Here is a 21,695-nt window from a genome sequence, read left to right as displayed (position 1 = left end):
ACTGCCAATTGAGACCATTCGTCCATCGCCTGATGCATAACTCTGTTACATCAAAGACGAAGACCTGGCAGCTTTTCGACTTCTAGCTGTCGTCTCCCTCGAGTAGTGAACAGATGATCTTCCTTCCCGGGGACTCCAGTAGGACGTTAACCCACAAGAATGAATTCAAGATCTTTCGCATCTCGGCCCATGACTCGATTCCTGTATTCTTGAGCTGGGCTTTTAGTCTAGGTCTCAACCAGTGGTTGTCTGCCTCTGCGAATACCGTGACGGCGCCGATCATTAAGAACCAGGATCTCGTCTGCGATGTGGCACTGTGCAGAGCGCCGCTGTGAAGAATAGCGTCCCGGTATGCAGTTCTTAAGTGATCAAATGGCACTTTGATCGAATTCCACTGCAGGAGGACATGAGAAGAGACCACCAAGAGAGCCAAACGAACTACTTCGTCGAACGACTCGGCGATGAAGCCAATACCCTGTAGCGGAGATATGACCGATGTTATCGTATGCAGGAACAGGTCCCACGGGATCAGGCCATGGGCTTCAGTAGCGAGATTGACCAAAGAGCAGAAGCGCGCCATCAACTTCCATGCCTGAGCTACCCGACCGTCGAGATTGAGAAAGGCCTCCGTGTCTGTGACAAGCGTATCGTGGTAGAGAGGGTGTGCCGAGAAGCGTTGATCACGACCCATCAACAGCGGCTTCGTACCTGTATGCAGCGCCAATCCCAAGTCGCACCTAAACACAAACAGGCGTGTAAGTAATTATTCTGGAACTCTCTTAGTCTGCGGCTAACTTACCTAAGAAGTTCCACGAATAGCTTCGTCTCGGCAAGCTTTTCCATGCCACCCCTCAAGCCAATTATCCTACGGATCCCTTCGAGATGCTGTCGAACCGCGTCGTCATCGCCAAGCACACGCGCATAGCTCGCGAGGCAGCCAACAACGAAGAGAGTTTGGTTCGAGATCTGCTCTGACTCGTCCGCCAGTGAGAGCTTCTTGCGGAGGATCTGAATGGTCTTCGAGACCTGCATTAAGCTTCGACAACGGTCCTTTTCGCCTCGCATGAACTGGAAGTACGTTTCCGCCATCATCACGGCGGTCTGGAAAAGTGAGGGATCTTGCCAGAGACTCTCGATGTAGCTGCGATCGAGGGGTAGGAAAGGGAGGCAGGTTCCAAGAAGATACCGGGCCTTGCCGATCGCAGAAGCGCCTATGAAACATCCACGTGAGTACGAGGGCTTTGAGGTATCAGCTGTGGCAGCAGAAGACGCACATTGGATCACGTCGACCACGACTTGGGGATCGATGTGGCTATCATTGGTTAATGCACCCCAAGGGGCACTGCAGCTTATCTTGGGCGGAATACCATGTGCAGCTACTTTGGCCACTGCACCGGCGCGTCGGGATTTATGAGCTTTCTTAGCTCGCCGATTCTTTCCAAGCATAACATGGCTTTTGATCAGCCGGCGCGTGCGTGGATCACGGTCGCCTTCCTCGATGAAAAGGATCGACTGATAATCTGCTGGTGCGTCAGTAGTCATCTCATTTTCGCTCATGATGGGCCCGGAACTTACGGCTGGGCTTGTCTGGAACCATAATGATAGCAAGCGCTGCATAAGGCAGTGTCAAGGAGGCTTTTTCGATGAGAGAGAGCACTGATGGCTGGTGGTCCGATAAGTCCGTCTGCCAAGCATGATATTTGATTGCCTGACCACGAGCCAGTCGGCGCTTTCCGTTGGATGACCCATAATTGTCTGCGGCGTGATTGGAGGGACGTGGACAGAATCATTTACCGCATTGGGCAAAGGCTGTCACCTCCGCGCTTTTTGATGACCAGCCCGGCACTGCATTCCGGCCGACGATGGTCGTCGGTCCTCGGGGATATAAGAACAGAAGTATCTCCTCGTCGTCGGCTCAAGTTCAGTTCTCTTATATCAAATCCTCGGGTGAATTGTGAACATGGCATCCAAAGATCTCGCGCCCCTCACTGCGTCCTGGACACGCATTTACCTTACGTCCCAGATCCGTCACAACAAGATTCCAGCGCCTACACCCGGCACTACTCTGCATAGCAAGGCCGCTATCGTCACTGGCGCCAACACTGGCATTGGATATGAGTGTGCCCGACAGCTACTTTCTCTTAAAGTCTCCCACTTGATCATTACATCACGCGACCAACAGCGCGCCACAGATGCAGCTTCGAAGCTCAGAGCCGAGTACTCGACGGCAACCATTGATGCTTGGGTGCTGGACATGTGCTCCTACGAGTCGATCCAGGGGTTTGCCAAGAAAGCAAATGGTCAGCTCCCCAAGCTAGACATCGTCATCCTCAACGCAGGTTGCTCCAAGCTCAACTTCAATCTGATCAACCACACGGGGCACGAGGAGAACCTGCAGGTCAACTACCTCTCTACGATGCTCTTGACGGTACTGCTGCTTCCCATCATGAGAGCGCGGGCCTCGCCAGACCGCCCCGGACGCATATCCATTGTCACATCGGGCACGGTGCTTTCAGCCAAGTTTGCAAACAGATCGAGTGTGCCGCTCCTCAAATCCTTCGACGATCCCAAGACAGGTCTTTCAGGCTTGGAGTCGTACGCCACGTCGAAACTCCTTGGGCACATGTTCGTATACAAGCTGGTCGACTATGTGTCGCGGGACGACGTGGTCATCAACCTGGTAGATCCGGGAGGTACCAAAGGCACGAGTTTGGGACGAGATCTTCCCAAAATCGTTCAAACAATCGTGCTCCCCGTGGCGGGATCGATCTCGCGAACTGTCGAGGATGCAGCGCATATATACCTCAATGCCGCAGTTTCACGAGGCAAAGAGTCACATGGTTGCTTTATTATGGACGCCGAAATTCGACCGTAAGTTCTCCATCCACTGTATGCCTAGGAGATGGATCACTGATGATACATAGATTCCCACCCTTGTTGTATACTGACGAGGGAAAGGGGGTTATGCAGAGGCTGTGGGAGGAAACGCTAGATGAGTTACAGTTTGCCGACGCTGGGGGCATTATAAAATCCATGCAGAAGTAGAGTTTGGAGCTCTGCATCGTTCAACCCATGATTTTGCTGTACCCATCGGTACTAGTACTTGCTACTGTCCATACCCTTGAAACTATCATCCCCGAGCCTACGGCCCGTGAAGAGGGAGACAACCCTGCCGTTGGATGATCAATCGTTCTTGCTCGCGCAGTTGCGCCTCCGATCGCTTTCCCTGCGCTGCAATTCGTCGGGATATGGTTGAGGATACTTCATGACTTCACAGACCGCGAAGGAGCTCGTTGTTCTCAAACAGGGGTTGATGGACTCGAAGAACGGAGGGACCGCTACGATGCTCAGCAATCGCAGAGACGACGATGAAACCGCAATCTCACCTGAGTGGTCATCCTCCCGGTTAACTTGTGGGCACTAACGGCAGCTCGATGAGCATCTTGCATGACGATGTCCTCGGCAGCTTCTGCGTCTCTCACTGTCTTGATGGATCTATGGTCCGCAGCCTGGACGTGAGGAGGCATGTAAATAATCCCAAGTTGGTGGCTTTCGACGGCGTCTGAAACATGCCTGAAGGTGGAGGGTGCGAAAAGCTGGGGCCTACTCGTATTGTTCTTAGTGTCAACTTGGAGATAGTACGAGATAAAATGCTTGTGTTGGGCCTTCATGACCTCGGAGTACTTTTTGCGCACGGGTTTGAATGTATCAGTACTGGTCAATCCGCTCATCTTTTGACTGTGCACCTGCACGGATGGCGTGACTTCCATCAGCGGCTTCTGAGAGGCTGTGGAATGCATGGTCCACACTATCGTTGGAAATGCTAATGATCGTGCGGCAGATTAAAGGATTTTCAGTGGAGAGGCTTCAGCACCTACTTTCATGCATGACCCTCGCATTAGCCTTCGCAACCAAGGTCTTATCAGTACCTAGAGGACCCTAGACATAGGCGTCCTGGCTGGTCTTGATATGGTGTTAGGCTTCGGCGTGTGAGACATCATGCGTCCAAGGTGGTCTTGCTTTACAACTCCGCCTTCTAGATGATTCCATTAATACCAGTGGTGGGATTGGTGACGAGCTGCAGATTGCCTTGGCAACTCACTGTTATGAACCGCTCCAAGCGTCGGGTCCAAACTGGGTTTAGCAGCTGGGGGGATAGTATCAGGGTCAAGGCTAGGCCAAAGTAAACGTAGGAACTAATAGTAGCAGTTGTACTACCAATGTATAGAGCGAATCAATATACGAAGTTGACTACAAGAGTCCTACCTAGTGTCGGGGCGGGTCGTCCCTCTATATAGTCCTGTAAAGATATGTAATACTAGGTCCTGCTGCGTCTACTATGCCTACTAGGGCCCCAGTAGACCTATTATACCCATCAGGCCTAGTGCCTAGGTCACGTGATGTATACCTTCCCTTAGGGTCGGCTAACCTTCCCCTATGTCTTCAGGCCGAACGTTACCGGTAGCCTACAGGTCGCACAGTGGCCTGGGTTATAACACTTTCCCCCTCCCAGTCTATTGCGTCCTCATATATATAAGGTCAGTGTCCGCCCGTTTTGTTCTTTATTCTTTATAGCTCACTATGTCTAGTGACCGTACCACCAAACGTAGTAAGACCTCGTCCGAACATCGCAAAACTGCTGCTTTAAAAATCAGAGCTCTTAGTTTCAAGCTGTTAGAAATGGGCCGTTGCACCCCTTGTCAGAATTCGAACTCACCATGCTTTATCCTTAAGGGTCACAAGCGGTGTTCTACCTATAAGCACTAGGACAACTATTGATGCAATAGGAAATTCTCAGAGCTGAAGTTCAATACCCTTAAGGCTAAAAAACGCGAAGCAAAAGAAAAGGCGCAAGCGAAGCGTACTGAAGTGGGCTGTCTAGCTGCTACTACTGCTCAGGCGTACACTAAACTAGCGAAGGCCTAGTAGGAAGAAATTAACTTGCAGTCCTAGATTGATAGGTACACCAAGAGCCAGTTAAGGATACTCTGTCAGGAGCTATCCCTTCTTGATAAGCTTAATAGTCTGCCTACTAATTTAGTGGTAGGTTTTAATAATCAGGTGTTACCTTGGGGGGACCCTCTGATATTTATATCCCCTGATTTCTCTGGGCCTAGTGTTAGTCCCTTAGAGATAGGTAATATTAGTGGTACTTCTAGATCTGTATAATAGTGAGTCTCCCTTGGGGTTCCCAGGTATTATCGTGATATTGACTGTTTTTCTAGTGTACCAAATAGTATGGGATATTATTAACAAATTTATAGCCTATAACTTTATTAACATCTTTCTTGTTATGTTGTGTCTCCTACAATTCTTTGTCAATATTAATTATCTCCTTTGTTAGCCACTATTTTCCTGGGGCTGGTTCTAGTAGGGAAGCATAGAATATATTATGAATCCTTATTTCTTTTAGGAGTTCCAGTTTAAAGGTAACTAGTCTGTATTTCTCCTTAACTCTGAACAGTCCAAGCTTAGTGTAATCTAGTTTAGAGCTTGGTCGTTGTGTTTTTATGTTTTTTTGTAGAAGGTAAACTATCTCCCCCTCTGAGAAGACTAGTCCTCTAGTTCTCTTTTTGTTTATATATTTTGTTGTTTTATCTTGAATCTCCTGTAAGTTGTCCCTAAGTAGTTAATACATTGTTTGTAAGTGCGTTACTAATATTTTTGCTTTTTCTGCCACTGGCTTTATACCCAGTTTGTGGTCATAAAGTCTTAGGTGTTTTCTATAGTTTGCATAATAAGGGGAGATCCCTGTTACTCCTGCTAAATTGTTGTATGCAAATTATGCTGTTAGTAATAACTCAACCCACTTTGTTTGTTTATAGTCTAAATAGTACTGTAGATATTGTTTAAGGACTTAGTTTGTTCTTTCTATTTGTCTATTAGTCTATAGGTGAAATACTATTAACAGCTTGTGTTTTGTTCCTAACTGGTCTATTAACAATTGCTAAAATTGCGATGTGAAGAGTTTGTCTCTGTCTAATATAATTTCCTTTAGCATTCTATACTGTGTGAAGACTGTTTCTATAAAAATATGAGCAAAGTCTATTGCTGTCGCTGTTTTTAAGAATGGTACAAAGTATACCCATTTCATTAGTCTTTTGACTATTACTAGGATGCTGTTATATTCCACTCCTATGAGGGGATATGTGGATTTTGGTAGATCCATAATAAAGTCCATTGTGATTAAGGTCTATATATTATCTAGTAGTTCTGAAGATTGTAGTAACCTATAGGGTTTATATTGACTGTGCTTGGTTTATACACATAAGTTGCAGTTCCTAATATAGTTTTCCACATCTTTCCTTAAGCTGAGCTAGGTAAAGTCTTGAGTTATAAGTTTAATTGTCTTGTTAACACCTGGATATCCAGCTATTTTGATATCATGCCTGTCGTATATAACCTCTTGGTGTTACTGTTCACTTAGTTGTATTTCTATAGTTGCTAGTGTTTAAGGTTTCTAGTATACTAGGCTATTCCTGTCTTGCCTTAGTATTAAGGCTAGTGCAGGTCTAGTTCCCTCTATATAGTTAGGCCTTCTACTTAAAGCATCAGCGCATCTGTTTTCTGTTCCTCTAACATATGTGATTTTAAAGTTATATACTAAAAGTGTTTCTACCCACCTGACTTGCCTCCTGTTAAGTTCTTTTGTTGTGGTCTAATATAGAAGGTTCTTGTAGTTAGTAAAGATCTAAACAGGATAACTAGTTCCTTCTAGATATACTCTCCACTCCTTTAAGGCTTCTACTATTGCCAAAAGTTCCTTATCATGAATATTATAGTTCAATTTAGGTCTAGTTATCTTTCTAGACTAATAGGCTACTAGCCTAATCTTTCTATCTTCCCCTTTTTAGGTAAGGTATATACTAACTGTATAGTCCAAGGCGTCTATTTCAAGTATAGCTTCCTTTTCTGGATCAAAAATAGTGAGTATTAGAGCTTTAGTTATTTTCTCCTTAATGGCCTTGAAGGCTTACTCATATTCTTCTATCCAGTTAAAGTGTTGATCTTTCTTTGTAAGGTTTGTTAAGGGGGTAGTTGTGTGAGAATACCCCAAGATAAACTTGTGGTAGTAGTTAGCAAGTCTTATAAACAACTGTACTTCCTTAATATTCTGTGGCCTGGGCCATTCCTTAATAGATTGTATCTTTGCAGGATCTAGAGCTAATCCCTTTCCTGATACAAGATAGCTAAGGAAAGCTATCTTATACTTATAAAACTCGCACTTACTAAGCTTCACTAGGAGGTATTTCTATTATAGTTTCTTAAGCACCTTCTAAACCTGCTCCACATGTTTATTATAGGTTTGAGAGAATATTAAGATGTCATCTAAGTAGGCCAGGATAAAAACATCTAGGTATTCTTATAAGGTATTGTTAATTAGCTCTTAGAAAGAGGTAGGTACATTGGTTAATCTGAATGGCATGACTTGGTACTTATAGAGTCCCCAACATATTTTGAACGCTATTTTCTATTCTTTACCCTCTTTTATTCTAATTCAATAATAGGTGTCCCTAATGTTAATTGCCGTAAACCACTTAGCGCCTAAAAGTCTGTCCTGCAGTTTATCTATACGTAGAAGTGGATATTGGTTCTTTCAGGTGATATTATTAAGCTTCCTAAAGTTAATACACAGTTATAGACTGCTGTCTTTCTTTGGTACAAATAGCACACTATGTGCTATAGGTGACATAGATTTTCATATAAATTACTTCTCTAGGTAGGTATCTAGGTATTCCTTTAAGAAGTCCTCCTGCTTCTTAGAAAGTGGTATTAATCCAGCATAGTACTTCAGATTTTCCACCAACAGGGGTATCTCATAATCCCATGGTTGATGTTCTAGTAGGGTAGCACTCTCTACTTTCTCTATAAACATATCCTTGAACTCTTTGTATTCTAGAGGAATCTCTAATGCAGCCATACCTACTAGAGCTCTTCCCACCAGTTGTACCCATATTACCTTTGTGAAGGGAACCTTTAAGACTGATTAGGTCTCTATTTGTCTGTGACTGTAATTCAGAAATTTAAGTGTTCTTTTTTTCTAGTTAATTACTAGGTTATGCTATGCCAGCCATTCTATTCCTAATATCACATTATATTTTATATTAATAATGTTCAGTGTAATGTCTTCTTTATATCCCTGTATGCAAAGGTGAATATTCTGTAATTCTCTTTTAACCTATCCTTAGTCTCGTTTCATTAGATTATCATTGGCTATATTCAATTGGTAAGGTTACTCTTTATTGTACTAATAGTTTTTTAGTTAATAAGCTGCCCTTATGCCCATATAATTAATATTAGCTCCACTGTTGATTATTATCTTCGTATAGTTTCCTTAGATATGTCTGGTTAAGACTAAATGTTGGTTAGCGTTCCCACCAAGTGTATAAAGCTGAGGCTTTATTAGAGGAGAGGTTCGCCTCAACAGCCTCCCCTTCTCTTGTTTTTTAGTAGGTAGATGTATTAATATTCTTGGAATATATAATCTTTATCTCTATAGAGCCCTCCTTCCTAGAGTATCCCTCTTGCCTGGTAGTAGGAGATAGCTAGGTGAGGCACTATAGGGTTAATAGTGCAGTAATGTTTATATAGCTCTATAAAGTCTCTGTAATCTGTATTAGCGCACAAGAACTTCCTACTCTATATTGTCTTGTCAGGTCTTTTATCTTTTACCTTGACCTCCTTGCTTGGTTACTCTGATCTAAGCTATAGCTTTTTAAAATGTTCCTTTCAGGATGCGGGTATGTTTATCTCTTTAGACACTCTGTCTTCCCTATGCTTAATATGTATATGTAGGTTGTCCTTATTTTCACACTATTTATCCTTACACATTTTCAAGTGAAATACCCTAATGTCCCTCTTTAGGCTTGCTTTTGATGTGTATATAATATGCGTGTGCTAGGTATTGATTGAACAATCTCCTGTACACCTTTTCTTTTCCTATTAATTAGTGACAAGCCTGACTAATCCTGGTGTAATATAAGTGACTATCTATGGTTTAGCTTTAGAGGCTTAGTCTTTATTTAGGGCTTTAGGGAGCTCGCTATTATATGTCTAGTCTTCCTAATCTGATTTGTCACTTGACTCTTCCTCACTTGTTATTTCTTTATCTCAGAAGTATGGTAATATAGTTAGTTGTTGTTTAGCCATTATATATAGGCTTATTAACCCTTGTTCCTCTAGGGAGTATATTGGTTGTCCTATCACATTGTGTATATAAATGGTCAGATATCTAGGACATTCATAATTAGGGCACACTCTTATTACCATAGGTTGTTGTGTCTCTATTCTTCCTCCTGTTAGAAAGTAGGTAGGGTATTTCTCCCTATTTTATCCTATAGTTAATCCCTACTATTTGGTAGCTACTATAATATAGAAAGGTCCTGTATTAAGGATCACTAAGAGAGAATCCCTCTTACTAGGTTATTTTCCCTTAGGCACCTTCCTACTCATCATAGAAAGATTGTGTGTGGTTTCCTTATCCTCTATATATATATTATGTAGATCCTGCGCACTTTCTTCAGACTCTTCCTATTAGAGGTCTCTTATTTAGTCAGCTGGGTCTTAGTATTAATATTTGTTCTTAGTCCCTCTAGGGTACCACCTTGACCCTTCTTTCTCGCTCCTATATTTAGAGTATTAATTGTACTGACAGGCTATCTATAATTTTCTAATGTAGCGGTTATATTTCTCTACTAGTTGAATAGCTTTCTTCTAGAAACAGCTAAGTCTTTTAGGTATATCCGCTTCTTCTTCTAGCTTAGCCTTCTCCTCTTCTAAAGGTTGTATGTGAGAGGCCTCTCCCTCTCTCAGGATCTTAATAAAGCTCTTGTCTTTAGAGGATATATACGCCCATATAAACTCCTTCTTATACCATTCCTAGTAGGCCTTAGTTCCTACTAGTAGTTGTTTTAATCCCTCCTGTACTTGTACCTTTTCTGATTCAGAGAGGTTACCTGCCTCTTTAGTAGTGCTCACACCAGTGTCAGCCTTTTTTCCTGGTGTACTGGCTGTTTGTTTACTTATTATATACAGTCATTAGGTCAGGGTCCCACAGTCTTTCGCCTGATGTCTGGATTTTCTATAACTGAAGCACAGGTTATCTCATCTATATTTCTCCTATTTGTCTCTACCCAGGATCCTTCTGTTACTACGGCCTCTAGGTTGTAAGGGCTATCTGGCTTGTATTATAGAGAGATCCATTAGGTCCCCTTGATTGTAAGCACAATTCTTCCTTCCCCTATATCCGCTGAATAGAACCTTTCTAGGATATCACTGTTCTATCCTAAGCTTGTAGAGTCAGTTATCCACCTTAATAGTTTTATCTACCACTTTGATCAGAGTTATAGGTAGTAGTATAGCTATTTTGGCTTTAATCTCTATCTTCAATCCCTAGTAGAATATATCCTATAAAGCTTTATCTTCATCCCAGTCTAGGTATGAGGCCACTTACTGGAATGTAGAGTAGTAGGTAGATGCAGATCCAGTTTGCCTAAGCTGATATATTTCTCTGACAGTAGTCCTTTCTTTATTTACTGTACTGAAGATCACCTTTATTTCTCTTTTAAATTCCTCAAAAGAATTGATGAGCCTCTTGGTCTTTTCTTTAGCCCCGTTCGTATTCTTATAGTGATTACTAAGAAATAGTTTAAACCAGGCAAAAGCTGCTCCTTTAAGATAGGCTGTGATATAGATAACCTTTAGTTGGTTACTGGTAAACTGTCCTTAATTAAGGTTAAAGGCTATACAGAGCTGGATTAGATAAGCTTGAAGTTGAGAGCGTTGCCCTATAAAGGGTTCTACCCTAGCCTTAAGCTTACCATCTCCTTCTGACTAGACCAAGGTACTAAGGCTAGAAGCAGCCTTAGTAGTACCACCTCTCTTTCCCAAGATAGATCTAGATAGGGATGGGGATTGAACACTAGACATAATTGATACTATCTATTGCAGGGTAGTCAAAGTGTTATAAACCGCTCTAAGCGTTAGGTCCAAACTGGGTTTAGTAGCTAGGGGGATAGTATTAGGGTTAAGGCTAGGCTAAAGTAAACATAGGAACTAATAGTAGTAGTTATACTACTAATATATAGAGCGAATTAATATATAAAGTTGACTACAAGAGTCCTACCTAGTGTTAGGGTAGGTTGTCCCTCTATATAGTCCTGTAAAGATATGTAATACTAGGTCCTGCTATGTCTACTGTGCCTACTAGGGCCCTAGTAGACCTATTATACCTATTGGGCCCAGCGCCTAGGTCACGTGATGTATACCTTCCCTTAGGGTCAGCTAACCTTCCCCTATGTCTTTAGGCTAGACATCACTGGTGGCCTGTAGGTTGCATGGTGGCCTGGGTCATAATACTTTCCCCCTCCTAGTCTGTTATATCCTCATATACATAAGGTTAGTGTCCGCCCGTTTTGTTCTTCGTTCTTTATAGCTTACTATGTCTAGTGACCGTGCCACTAAATATAGTAAGACCTTATCTAAATGTCGCAAAACTGCTGCTTTAAAAATCAGAGCTCTTAGTTTTGAGCTGTTAGAAATGGGCTGTTGCACCCCTTGTTAGAATTTGAACTCACCATACTTTATCCTCAAGGGTTACAAGTGGTGTTCTACCTGTGAGCACTAGGACAACTGTCAATGCAATGGGAAATTCTTAGAGCTGGAGTTTAATACCCTTAAGGCTAAAAAACACGAAGCAAAAGAAGAGGCGCAAGCAAAGCGCGCTAAAGTGGGCCGTCTGGCTGCTGCCGCTGCTTAGGTATACACTGAACTGGTGAAGGCCCAGTAGGAAGAAATTGACTTGTAGTCCTAGATTGATAGGTACACCAAGAGCCAGTTAAGGATACTCCGTTAGGAGCTATCCCTTCTTAATAAGCTTGACGGTCTGCCTACTAATTTAGTGGTAGGTTTTAACAATCAGGTGTTGCCTTGGGGGGACCCTCTAATGTTTATATCCCCCGATTTCTCCGGGCCTAGTGTTAGTCCCTTAGAGATAGGTAATGTTAGTGGTACTTCTGGATCTGTGTGATAGTGAGTCTCCCTTAGGGTTCCCAGGTGTTATTGTGGTGTTAACTGTTTTTCCAGTGTACTTCAGCCCAGATTCTTCAGGCTTGGCCACCACCTTGGGCACACCCTCGCGCCGCTCTAGCCCACCCCCGGCACACCCGGACCACCCTTTACGCCCACCGTCGCCCACCCGGTGACCACCCAGCCACCGGGGCGCGAGGGGTCGGGACCTCTGAAATGGCTGTGTCGATGCTCATGCCTAATCAAGCTGTGGCGTTGCCGGTCCCAATGCGGTAAGACCATGAGAACGGCAGGAGTCGAATCAAGGCCACCAATTTGGATTGGTCTCCAGCCATGACCACAGAAGCGGAGGGGTCCTACAGTGAGACCACGAAAACGGGAAGGTCCTACATAATGCTGCGGTAGCCATTCTGGGCCATGTCTCACCGTAGGAACGCCCCGTTACTGCGGCTCACTCGCTGACAGCATGAAGCAGTGGCTCATGAAGAAAGTACAGAACCTACTGTCGACCACACATGTTCTGTGCAGTGAGCGTGCCACAGACTACTGTGTCAGCGGCCTGCCAAGCCAGGTGTGCCTCGAAACCCGACGACTTCAGTGGATTCCCGCGAGTAGCATGGTCGGTTCGCTCAACGTCATGCAGTACTGGATCTGCCAGGTCAAATCATGGTGGACAAGTCTTCAGGGGTAGGGAGGACCCGTCAGGCCATTGCGAGGAGAGGGTCGGATTCACCATTCGTCGTCGTCGTGCATGGCTCAGCCGCTCAATCCTCGTGACCATGCGGGGGACGTGGTGAGTCGGACTCTGTGGTGGCCACAGTTGCCTTCCCTCGATTGATGTGATTCACGGCAGCCGCAGACCATGTACATGAACATTCCTCCGATGCCCAGCTGCCCGCTGGCAACCACGCTGCTGAGCACTACTTCTTTATATTCGGTTGGAGCTCCCTTCGCTCTCGTTTCCAACTTTTCTTCAATGTTCAATCCATCAAAGTCACCAGCTGTTGTGGTCCTGTTCTCAACAATATCTTCCAGACAGCTAGAGACATCCCAAGACCATGGCGGGCTTGAGGTATGGAGTGGTCTGGGGCACCTCCGAAGATCCTGAAGCTCCAGAACAATCACAACTCATCACACAGTGGAGGAATTACGTGCAATTTGTGCTACAACAGGACGGGCTTCAACACATGGTTCAACCTGGAGAGAGCAATATGCTGTGGTTTGACGATCCCTTCGAGCCGGACATGTTTCCCATCACTTTGGCCGATGCTGGCTTTGAGCTTCGTATATGCCAGTATGGCCTTCGGATATTCTTTAAACAGGTCACATCGCCTCCGCCTCCTAACGATAGAGAGTATCATAAGAGCCACGAGGACATGTCGCGAAGAAAGCAAACATCCCGTCAGTCCGGCTCAGCTAGAAAAGGATACCGTAGAGCCACACAACATCCAAAAGGCAATTGGTATTTCCTCCGTTCGCAGAGGCAAGCGAGGGCTATTTAAGCGGCTACTGGCTGTCAGAAGGCAATTGGCTGTCAGGGCCTTCCTTGGGGTTTCAACAAATGATGGCCCGATCAGCCAAAGGCTTGGAGGGCGAAAGCCCTGAATGAACGGAGTCAGCGTGCCAGCTGGGGACTACGGTGATGCCAACATAGTTGATACTAGCATTCTCATCGTCTACAGCATCGGTCCAAGCAATGTTAGCCCCTAATATGCGATACACGCGATGAGGTCTGGGTGCAACGAGGTTGAAAAGTTGAGTTAGTTCGGACGTGGCTGTGACCCTGAGAATCTCAAGATATTGGTGGGATGGCCTCCCTCCCGTTTGATTCACCGTGAGGGTGTGGCCACAGAACGGCCGCATAATCTGAAACTCTCCCCCCGGCCAGCGTGCTGTCGTGGCTGAGAGCTACCACCCGTGGGCCAGCGTGGTGTTGTGGCTGAGAAGTGAGAGCTACCGCCCATGGGCCAGCGTGGTGTCGTGGCTAAGAGCTACCACCCATGTGCCAACGTGGTGTTCGGAGGTGGCCGCCCAACGGCCGCATAACCTGAAACTTGAGCGTGCTCTGAGATTGGTCAACAATGTCAACCACATGAAGCTGTAGGTGTGTCTCGGGGTCAGAGGCATTCCCACCCTCGTGCAATAATTTCTCTACCTAGACGCAATGTGAATCCATATATAATACTACTATCGAGACGATCCGAGCATTCTCCTCATGGATTCAATCGACGCAATTTCCGTGAAAGACTTTCTGTCTTGCATGTCCTGCTCACGTCTCGTTAGCATCGTGCGGCCTGAAACCATTAATTCGGAGAATAGTTGCCGTCGTGATCGAGGATTGAACGGCGGCGCAAGATTCCAAACTACTGTGTGTTATATCTGTGAGACCGACGGAGTTGCTGTCCCTGCAAGAAGGAAAAATGATTTCGATATGACACCGACGATTCAACAGAGCTCTTCAACAATCGAAAGTTCCGTCAAGTTCAAGGCTGCGCGAAAGATGGTAGAGCATACATTGGGGCTGGACAGCAACAATGGAAGAGTGACTGTACATCACAGAGATGATGTTCTGCATAGCTATGGCGTTGGATGCAAGATCGTGACCGTCAATGTCTACGAGAGTGTGAACGAGACAGCAGTCGAAAGTGCTTATCTGGAGACTGGCTTCTCCTGACCTGGCAACGACCGGGCAGCATTGAGGAGAAATACTGGCAGACTCGCTCACATCACAGTGATGGATAGCTAAGATCAACAGCAATATCGAGATGTGGCGTGACCGAGATATTTGTTAGTCGCATCTCTGCCACTCGACGTAATGTTCAAGGCCAGATAGATTGGAGCCCAACAGGACGTTAAACTCTTCCTTATATCCCGTCTGCCCCTTCTTAAGCTTCAGTCTTGTTGGCCAGGCCTCGGTGATATGATTTCTGACTTTCTCGACCTTGAAGTCGCGGGCGACCTGGTCAAAACGATGGACCCTCTCGTATCTGGAAATATTAGACACCAAGAAGTCGTCGTGAAAAAGGAAGGCCTACTGTTGAAAGTGTTTGGTCGTTTCCAGGACAAGGCTTCGGGTGTCCCAGAGACGCAGTAAAAACGGGTCGTTATTTGAAGGTGGTGGAGAGAGCTGGGGAAAAGGTAAATAGCCAGAAAGATCTGCCATTCCAGCTGCTGAGTCTCTTTCGTCCCCCATCTTGACAATTTCCATGATCGCGTTTAGGAAGAGCGTTATGAGAGTCGCGTGTGGATTCTGGTGACGCGTTTGAAGTAGAGGAGCCAAGGCTTGAACGGTTGCTCGGATGCCCAAATACCCAGCGTCAGATACATTGGCTGCCTGCGTGAAGAGCACCGGTCACCGCTAATTAAAGCCACGGTTAATGCGTGACGTACCTCGATTCTGTTGTACGCATTGGATGTAAGATGCGCTGGTAAATCCATTATATCCAGACAGTGTCCACAGGCGAACCGCGCAGCCTTCGAACAGGCAAAGCCTGAACGCTGCCAATTGGCGCAGGACAACGGTACAACTGGTGGTTCCTCCATATAAAAGCTTCCAGACGCCGTGGGATGAGTGCTTGAGGGCTTCAAAATATCTGATGGGGAACAAAATCAATGCTCATACTGCAATGAGTAAGGACGTAGTGGTGAGAAAGTCTTGAGGTGTTTGTTGTGAGTGTCAAGGAATGCCAGCGGCGACTCGCCATAGGCGGAATGCATGGTGACATCACAAGCATTCGCATATCGCGAGAGTGGTACGACGACGTTGACACTAGGTAAACAAAAGAGCTCTATCAAGGGCTGAATCAGAAGCATAGCTATAGGCACGAGGGTGGAAGAAATGTGTGTGAGACAGAAGCTCGATGCCGACCGTGGCTTGGAGGTTCTTCGGAATAGATCCGCCGACTACGGTCACATGACTCGCGCGTCGGATGCGGAAGCCTTTGGTGGCTTGGCATAAGTGATAAGGCTGTGGCATAGCCTTGCCAAGACCTCTTCGAGGGCAATGCAAGACAGGTCCCAGCTACGACTGACATCACGCCATTGAAGATGCTTTCCACGACACAGGCCGAAGAGCTCGAGTGCACAGCGTTTGATGATGGTGGCTGTTCCGATGAGGATGCTCATGGGGGTCTCTATTGGCGATATACGGTATGAGACTATCTTCCTAAGCTCGGACAAGATAAGAGCTGGATCCCTGGTCGTGGCCCCTTTCAGGAGCCCGAGACATGGCATGGCGCACCCATGGCGGCAATTTGGCGAAATTGTCTAATTCTGGGCAACCCCCTGTGCGGCCTTCCGGACGACCGGATCAAGCTTCTGGAAGAGCTTCGAGATTTGCACAAGAGAACCATTTGCGTTGACGACTCACCGCAGGCAAAGATCAGCCTCTAGGAATTACTCACTCTCGGTCTGCGTCTAACCCAGCACGCTCTACTTGCCGTAATATCACCGATTCTGGGGTTGACCTTTCCTCCTTGCGTTCGAGAGCAGATATAGCTAAATCCTACAAGAAAGCGGAAGAGACGCTGGACGCGGTAGAAAGAGCAGAGGCAGAGCCCGAAGCGGTGCAAGAGGAGAAAGTGGCGCAACGCAGAGAGGACCAACGAGCGGGGAACCAACAAGAAGGAGCAGGCGGGCAGAAAAATACAAGTGGGAGTGCGATGCAAGAACCCGTCGCGATAGACCGTTCGTGCCAAGGTAGAAGAGATCGGAACATGCTGGCGCTGAGGGCTGTGTTGCCGTCGACGGCCATGATGTTCAAAAGCGCGGACCAAAAGCATGCCACGAGTCGAAGGATGTGGCCCACTGGAACCTGTGTTTTCCACTGCACTCAATCTCGTCGACCAGGTCCCGTGGCCACTCGCCCACAGTTGCTGGTGGGTCCTGACGAGTCGCCGTCAATCTTTATGGCTGGTAGGACCAAAGGGCTGCCAAGGCTACTTGTGGTCAAAGTCTGTCGTCGTCTCGTCTTTTCTCGTGTTGACACTCCTTTTCTTCCTCGACACTCCAGCATCCTGATGTGACCCGTACTGCTGAGCGCGGAACACCACCTCAACAATGAAAGACGAGACATTGGTCAGAAGGCGAGCACGGCAAGCTCGTTTGCGCGAGAAGCGCAGCTTCCACATCTGGGCTGCCACCGCCACCGCAGACCTTGTCCAGAAGCCCATTCGGCCACTGACCGACGTGGCATACAGTCGTATGCTACAGGAATGGGACTTGTTTGTGACCCAGGTCAATAATCGGTCACTCACTGACCAGTGTGCCAGCTTTGCATCAGAATCGGAGCACCATGTATCGCCCCTTGACGTGGCCACACTGAAGAAATTTCTGAAGTGGTACTGCGATGGAAGGAAAGGTCGCTTGACGGTTCAGACGTCAGACAGCGATGAGGATCAGCGGATTACGCAGGATTCGGCCTACTCCTGCTGGAAAAGCTTCATGTCGGCATGGCATCGCCGCTCCGGAGACACCTTCTCCAAGAGTATTCAGAACACCATTGAAACGGTACGCACGAGGCATGGCGGGTATGAATGAGACGTTGACCACAGCATAGCTGATCTATGGAGGAGATGGCAACTGGCTGAACCTCCGCACCGCTCGTCGACCCACGCGCAACTTTACGCTGACAGATTTCCAGGCCTGTGTGCGGCAGTTGTGGCAGAATGATTGGTACGACTTCCGCTGTGAGGCATATCGAGTAGGGCTCCACCAAATGATGCTCATGCATACCGGGACTTCCGCTCGATCGGCTGAATATGTGATGAATCTGCGATACCGTGTCAGTTTTATCCCTTTTCGCCGACGAGAAATTTGCTGACGGTTTAGGATACATTACTTTATCAGGTGTGGTTCGAAGATCGTCCGCAGCCGCAGCTGGTCATCGATCTGTGTCGTAACCACACCAAGGGCCTCGCCAACCTTCCCCGTCAACAGTTTGCGTGCTCCGCCCAAACATGTGAGGTGGGCTGCTGACAATCCCAGGCCGGAACATCTCCTCTATGAGTTGGTCGACCTCCCGTTCTATTACAACACTGTTGCATTCTTCGTGGCCGGTCTTCTGGCTGTACAGGGGCTGCGCAATTTTGACACCTGGTCCGGCCTGTGTGCGGTGGAGAAGCCGCCGGATCGCCATTTCCTGTGCTTGGATTACACCGACGACGTGCTTGACCGGCATGTCTACGCCCGATACAACGCAAAATCAGGTGGTGAGACCAAAGCCGCGACTTCGCTCGTCGGCGCCCTAGGATTACTCGGCCAGCGCGCGGGTTTTCGCGACAGGCCGACGCCGGGCGCTATCCGTCGTGAAGCACTCTTGCAAGTGGACCGTCAGTCGATCGCAGAAATTTCAAGCAAGAGCCGTCACTGACATACACAGGATATGGTTATTCGATCAATGAGCGGATGCGGCATGCCGATCATCGTAACGCCAATACATATGGAGGGTACTATCAGAATGCCATCTCGACAGTCGATGGACAGGCAACGTACTTTGGACTGGAGCAACAATTGCCAGTGTTGCACGAACTCTTTCGCGGATTCTCCATTCGTCGTGACTACCAATTCCGGCCAGAAGTGCCATTGCGGTTGCAAAGCCAGATGAACGATACGCGGCTCGTGGTTGAGAACGACAGTGGTCCTATGGACCGGCAAGCGCGCCAGAAAATTTATGATGGTCGTCGTCGCCAGCGAGACAACGTCCTCCGCGCAGACCAACAACGCAGGAGCAAGGAATCGACCACCTCGGAAGTCTGCGCTTACGAGTCCGACTTTCAGCAAGCCCGACGTCTGATGCCGGAGCGGGACCGACTTGCTGAGAGCCTCTTCCAAAGCGGATCTTTGAGAGACGCTCAGGGAATCGAGATCATGAAGGACCTGGTGGCACTGTTTTCCTCTCGGAACTCGGACACCTATTGTGTCGAACTCAACAGTTCGCGGTCACGCTGTGATACCTGCGGCGTCGTTCGCCCGGAGAGTACCACCCAGGAGTGGTGGCGTCACGTCTATCACTGCCGCAAGGGACAGTCTGAGCTTGCAGGCGGGTTCACTGACTTCTGCTTCCTGTGCTTTGCTTGGTTTGACGATATGGATGCATGGAATGAGCACAACAAACAGCACAGTCAGAATATGCCGCTCAAATGCAGCTTGGCCATGTTCCGGGGTACAGTTCTGCGGCCAGCATGGTGTCCGGACTGCACAGGCAAGCACGGAGCGTCCGGTGAAGAGGCTAAAGGGTTGACAAAGTTTCTCAACGTGACCGCTTGGAAAGCGCACGTGGACGAGCACATCCATGGACTGCGACCCGGACCGTACAAGTGTGCCCACCCGCGCTGCTCGGATATGCTGGGGTTCTCGTCAATGGCCGAATATCTCGCCCATCGGTCTGATATTCACCTTATTCCTCCGCCGAATGCTAAGGCCAAAGGGGCAATTGGAAGAGTCAAGAGAAAGCATACTGGTGATGCTGTCAATGAGGCAAGCTACACTGCGAAACGCCCCCAGCTCGGCCTCAGCAGGTCATCTTCGCGCAGTTCAGCTTGCGCAGCCTCCGAGGAAACTTCCACGCCATCAGCCACTGATTCATCTCCTGAACCATCATCGCCACGTTCTGGTCGAGAAGAACAGGTCTTGACGGAAGAAGGCGATGGTAATGGCGCTTACGAAGAGAAGAGTGCAGCTCTCGCAGCGATGAATGCTATGTCTCCGACATTAGCAAATGGATCTGCATCTCCATCGTGGTCGGCTTCGTCATCTTCGTTGCGCGGACAGTTTGAATTGCCTGAGTCTGGAAAGAATCAGTACGGTAGAGGCCAGGGAGGCCTGCCGGGCGAGCTATCCAGAATTGCCAAATCTAGACCTACCACCATTGAAGTCGTCATCCCAGCTGGCCCGCAGGGTTGGGACGATGTGCCTTTAGTGCGCTGCGTTGAAAAGTCCGACGATGGAGGAGGCGAGCACACAATCCGCAAGCAAGTGTCCGCAAGCAAGGACTTAGATGAGCCCCAGGCTGGTGATGTTGGGCGCCTCTTGAATCCCCCCACTCAGTTGTCGCCGAGCATGAGGAGGTCGAAGAAGGGACATGTCGATATGGCAACAAGTTCAAGCAGTAGGAGCCGGAAACATACAGAGGTCTCTGAAGCCTTCGTCCGAAGGAGAAACGCGATTTCTGAAATGCATGCCCGTATTCAAGAACGTCGCAAGTCGCGCCTGAAGAAAGCTGCTGTATCGTCTAGGTAGATCGCTCTCGTATATACGGCGACAATTGTCCTGTAGAGGTCGAACCGCCCTTAGCATGAAATCGATCGATTTCGGGGTCTTTGTTTATAAATTCGCCACAGCGTCGCCGACGGTGGCCTTATGGTCGAGTGCTTTGTTATCAAGTAAGGCCATCTGAGCGCACGATTGTGTGGTCATCCACATCAATCCTGCTCAGTAAAATCGTGAAGATAACAAGCACTCGGTGCCGTCTCGAGGTGTGTTCGCTTGAGGTAGAAAAGGCTGACCTTCGGAGGGTTGCCCTCTGACCCCGACACACACCACAACAGTCCGTGGGTGATTACACTGACAAATCGACAAGGATGTTTGTGTTTCAGGATATGCGACCGTTTGGTGACCGTCTCTACAACACCTCGTAGAATGATGGGAGTTATAGATCACGTGATGACATGAGGGCCCACCTCTGGACACCACACAGAACAGTGGGTGGAAACTTGCAAGGTGATTGGTCCGGTGATCTGGTCATTAGACGGGTGGCGACAAGTGCCTCCTACAGTATTGCGAGGCATACCGCAGGTGGTCTGCCAACGGTCGCATGATCTGAAACACATGGCAGCAGGATGATTGGCTGACATATTCACCCGCGAGTTTTCATGGTGTTTTCAGAGTTAGAGGAATTCCCCCTCTTGCTTGGTGATTTTCAACCTTAATATGGCTATACTCTTAAGTACTACGTGCAAGACGAAAAAAAAACTCGTCCCACTGTGATCTTTGGTGCTGTGTCGCGCTGGGCCCAACGCGCGATACACAGACTATCAACGTCGTTGGGCGAGTTGACCCGCCGTTGTCCATACGGGTAAGCATGACCCCAAGTCGGCCGCCCCGGTGTTGACGTAAAACATTACTGATCAATTGAACACCGTGAACGATGGCGAGCGCGTTCTGATCACCGGATGTAGTGGACAACTCTACCTCAAGCATGAAGGCGTGGGTCCAGCGCGGAATCCCTTGCTCCTGGAAGATGGCCGCTGTACACGCACACAATGCGAGCATAGACGCGAAGAGATGCTCTCTCCTCTCGATCCCAAGCGACGCCAGTACTCGGCTCCTGCTATTTATTTCGCAGCCCTCTGGCTACCTACTGCATACTGTATCATCTTCAACCGTACTGTTCGATCCATATCTGTCCGGTACAGTACCGAAAGGGACGAGCCTTGATCGGTTACGCGTACAATTCGCACGCTCTTCCGCGCCCACATCAAGACGAGCCGGTCCCTTACTTCTGAGGCTGATGACGATGTCAAAACTGTCCAACCATTTCTTCGCTCGCCTTCCTCCTCCCAAGTCCTCTCCTAGCATAGGGAAAGGCGGACGACACGTTTACGCCTGGCGATGGTTCACAGTCCACACAACCACACAACCACACAACCACACAACCACACAACCACACA

General features: G+C 47.7%; 3 protein-coding genes across 3 annotated transcripts; 2 read left to right on the top strand and 1 right to left on the bottom strand.

Moving 5' to 3' along the window:
• Window positions 1-82: 82 nt before the first annotated feature.
• On the bottom strand, window positions 83-1,557 carry HMPREF1541_09065 (uncharacterized protein; the record flags this gene model as incomplete). Its single annotated transcript, XM_008723383.1, has 2 exons — window positions 83-737; window positions 800-1,557. 2 exons carry the CDS (start codon window positions 1,555-1,557, stop codon window positions 83-85), a joined length of 1,413 nt encoding a protein of 470 aa, XP_008721605.1.
• Window positions 1,558-1,960: 403 nt separating this feature from the next.
• HMPREF1541_09064 (uncharacterized protein) lies at window positions 1,961-3,045 on the top strand (the record flags this gene model as incomplete). Its single annotated transcript, XM_008723382.1, has 2 exons — window positions 1,961-2,871; window positions 2,925-3,045. The coding sequence occupies 2 exons, from the start codon at window positions 1,961-1,963 to the stop codon at window positions 3,043-3,045; spliced, it is 1,032 nt and encodes a 343-aa protein (XP_008721604.1).
• Window positions 3,046-17,085: 14,040 nt separating this feature from the next.
• On the top strand, window positions 17,086-20,265 carry HMPREF1541_09063 (uncharacterized protein; the record flags this gene model as incomplete). Its single annotated transcript, XM_008723381.1, has 6 exons — window positions 17,086-17,249; window positions 17,298-17,535; window positions 17,585-17,809; window positions 17,857-17,963; window positions 18,013-18,356; window positions 18,407-20,265. 6 exons carry the CDS (start codon window positions 17,086-17,088, stop codon window positions 20,263-20,265), a joined length of 2,937 nt encoding a protein of 978 aa, XP_008721603.1.
• Between the last annotated feature and the right edge of the window lie 1,430 nt (window positions 20,266-21,695).

Source organism: Cyphellophora europaea (assembly GCF_000365145.1).
Source record: "Cyphellophora europaea CBS 101466 unplaced genomic scaffold supercont1.9, whole genome shotgun sequence".
In the NCBI taxonomy this organism is placed as follows: Eukaryota; Fungi; Ascomycota; class Eurotiomycetes; order Chaetothyriales; family Cyphellophoraceae; genus Cyphellophora; species Cyphellophora europaea.
Note: the sequence above shows the minus strand (reverse complement) of the source record. Positions and strands in the feature narration are given on the sequence as shown.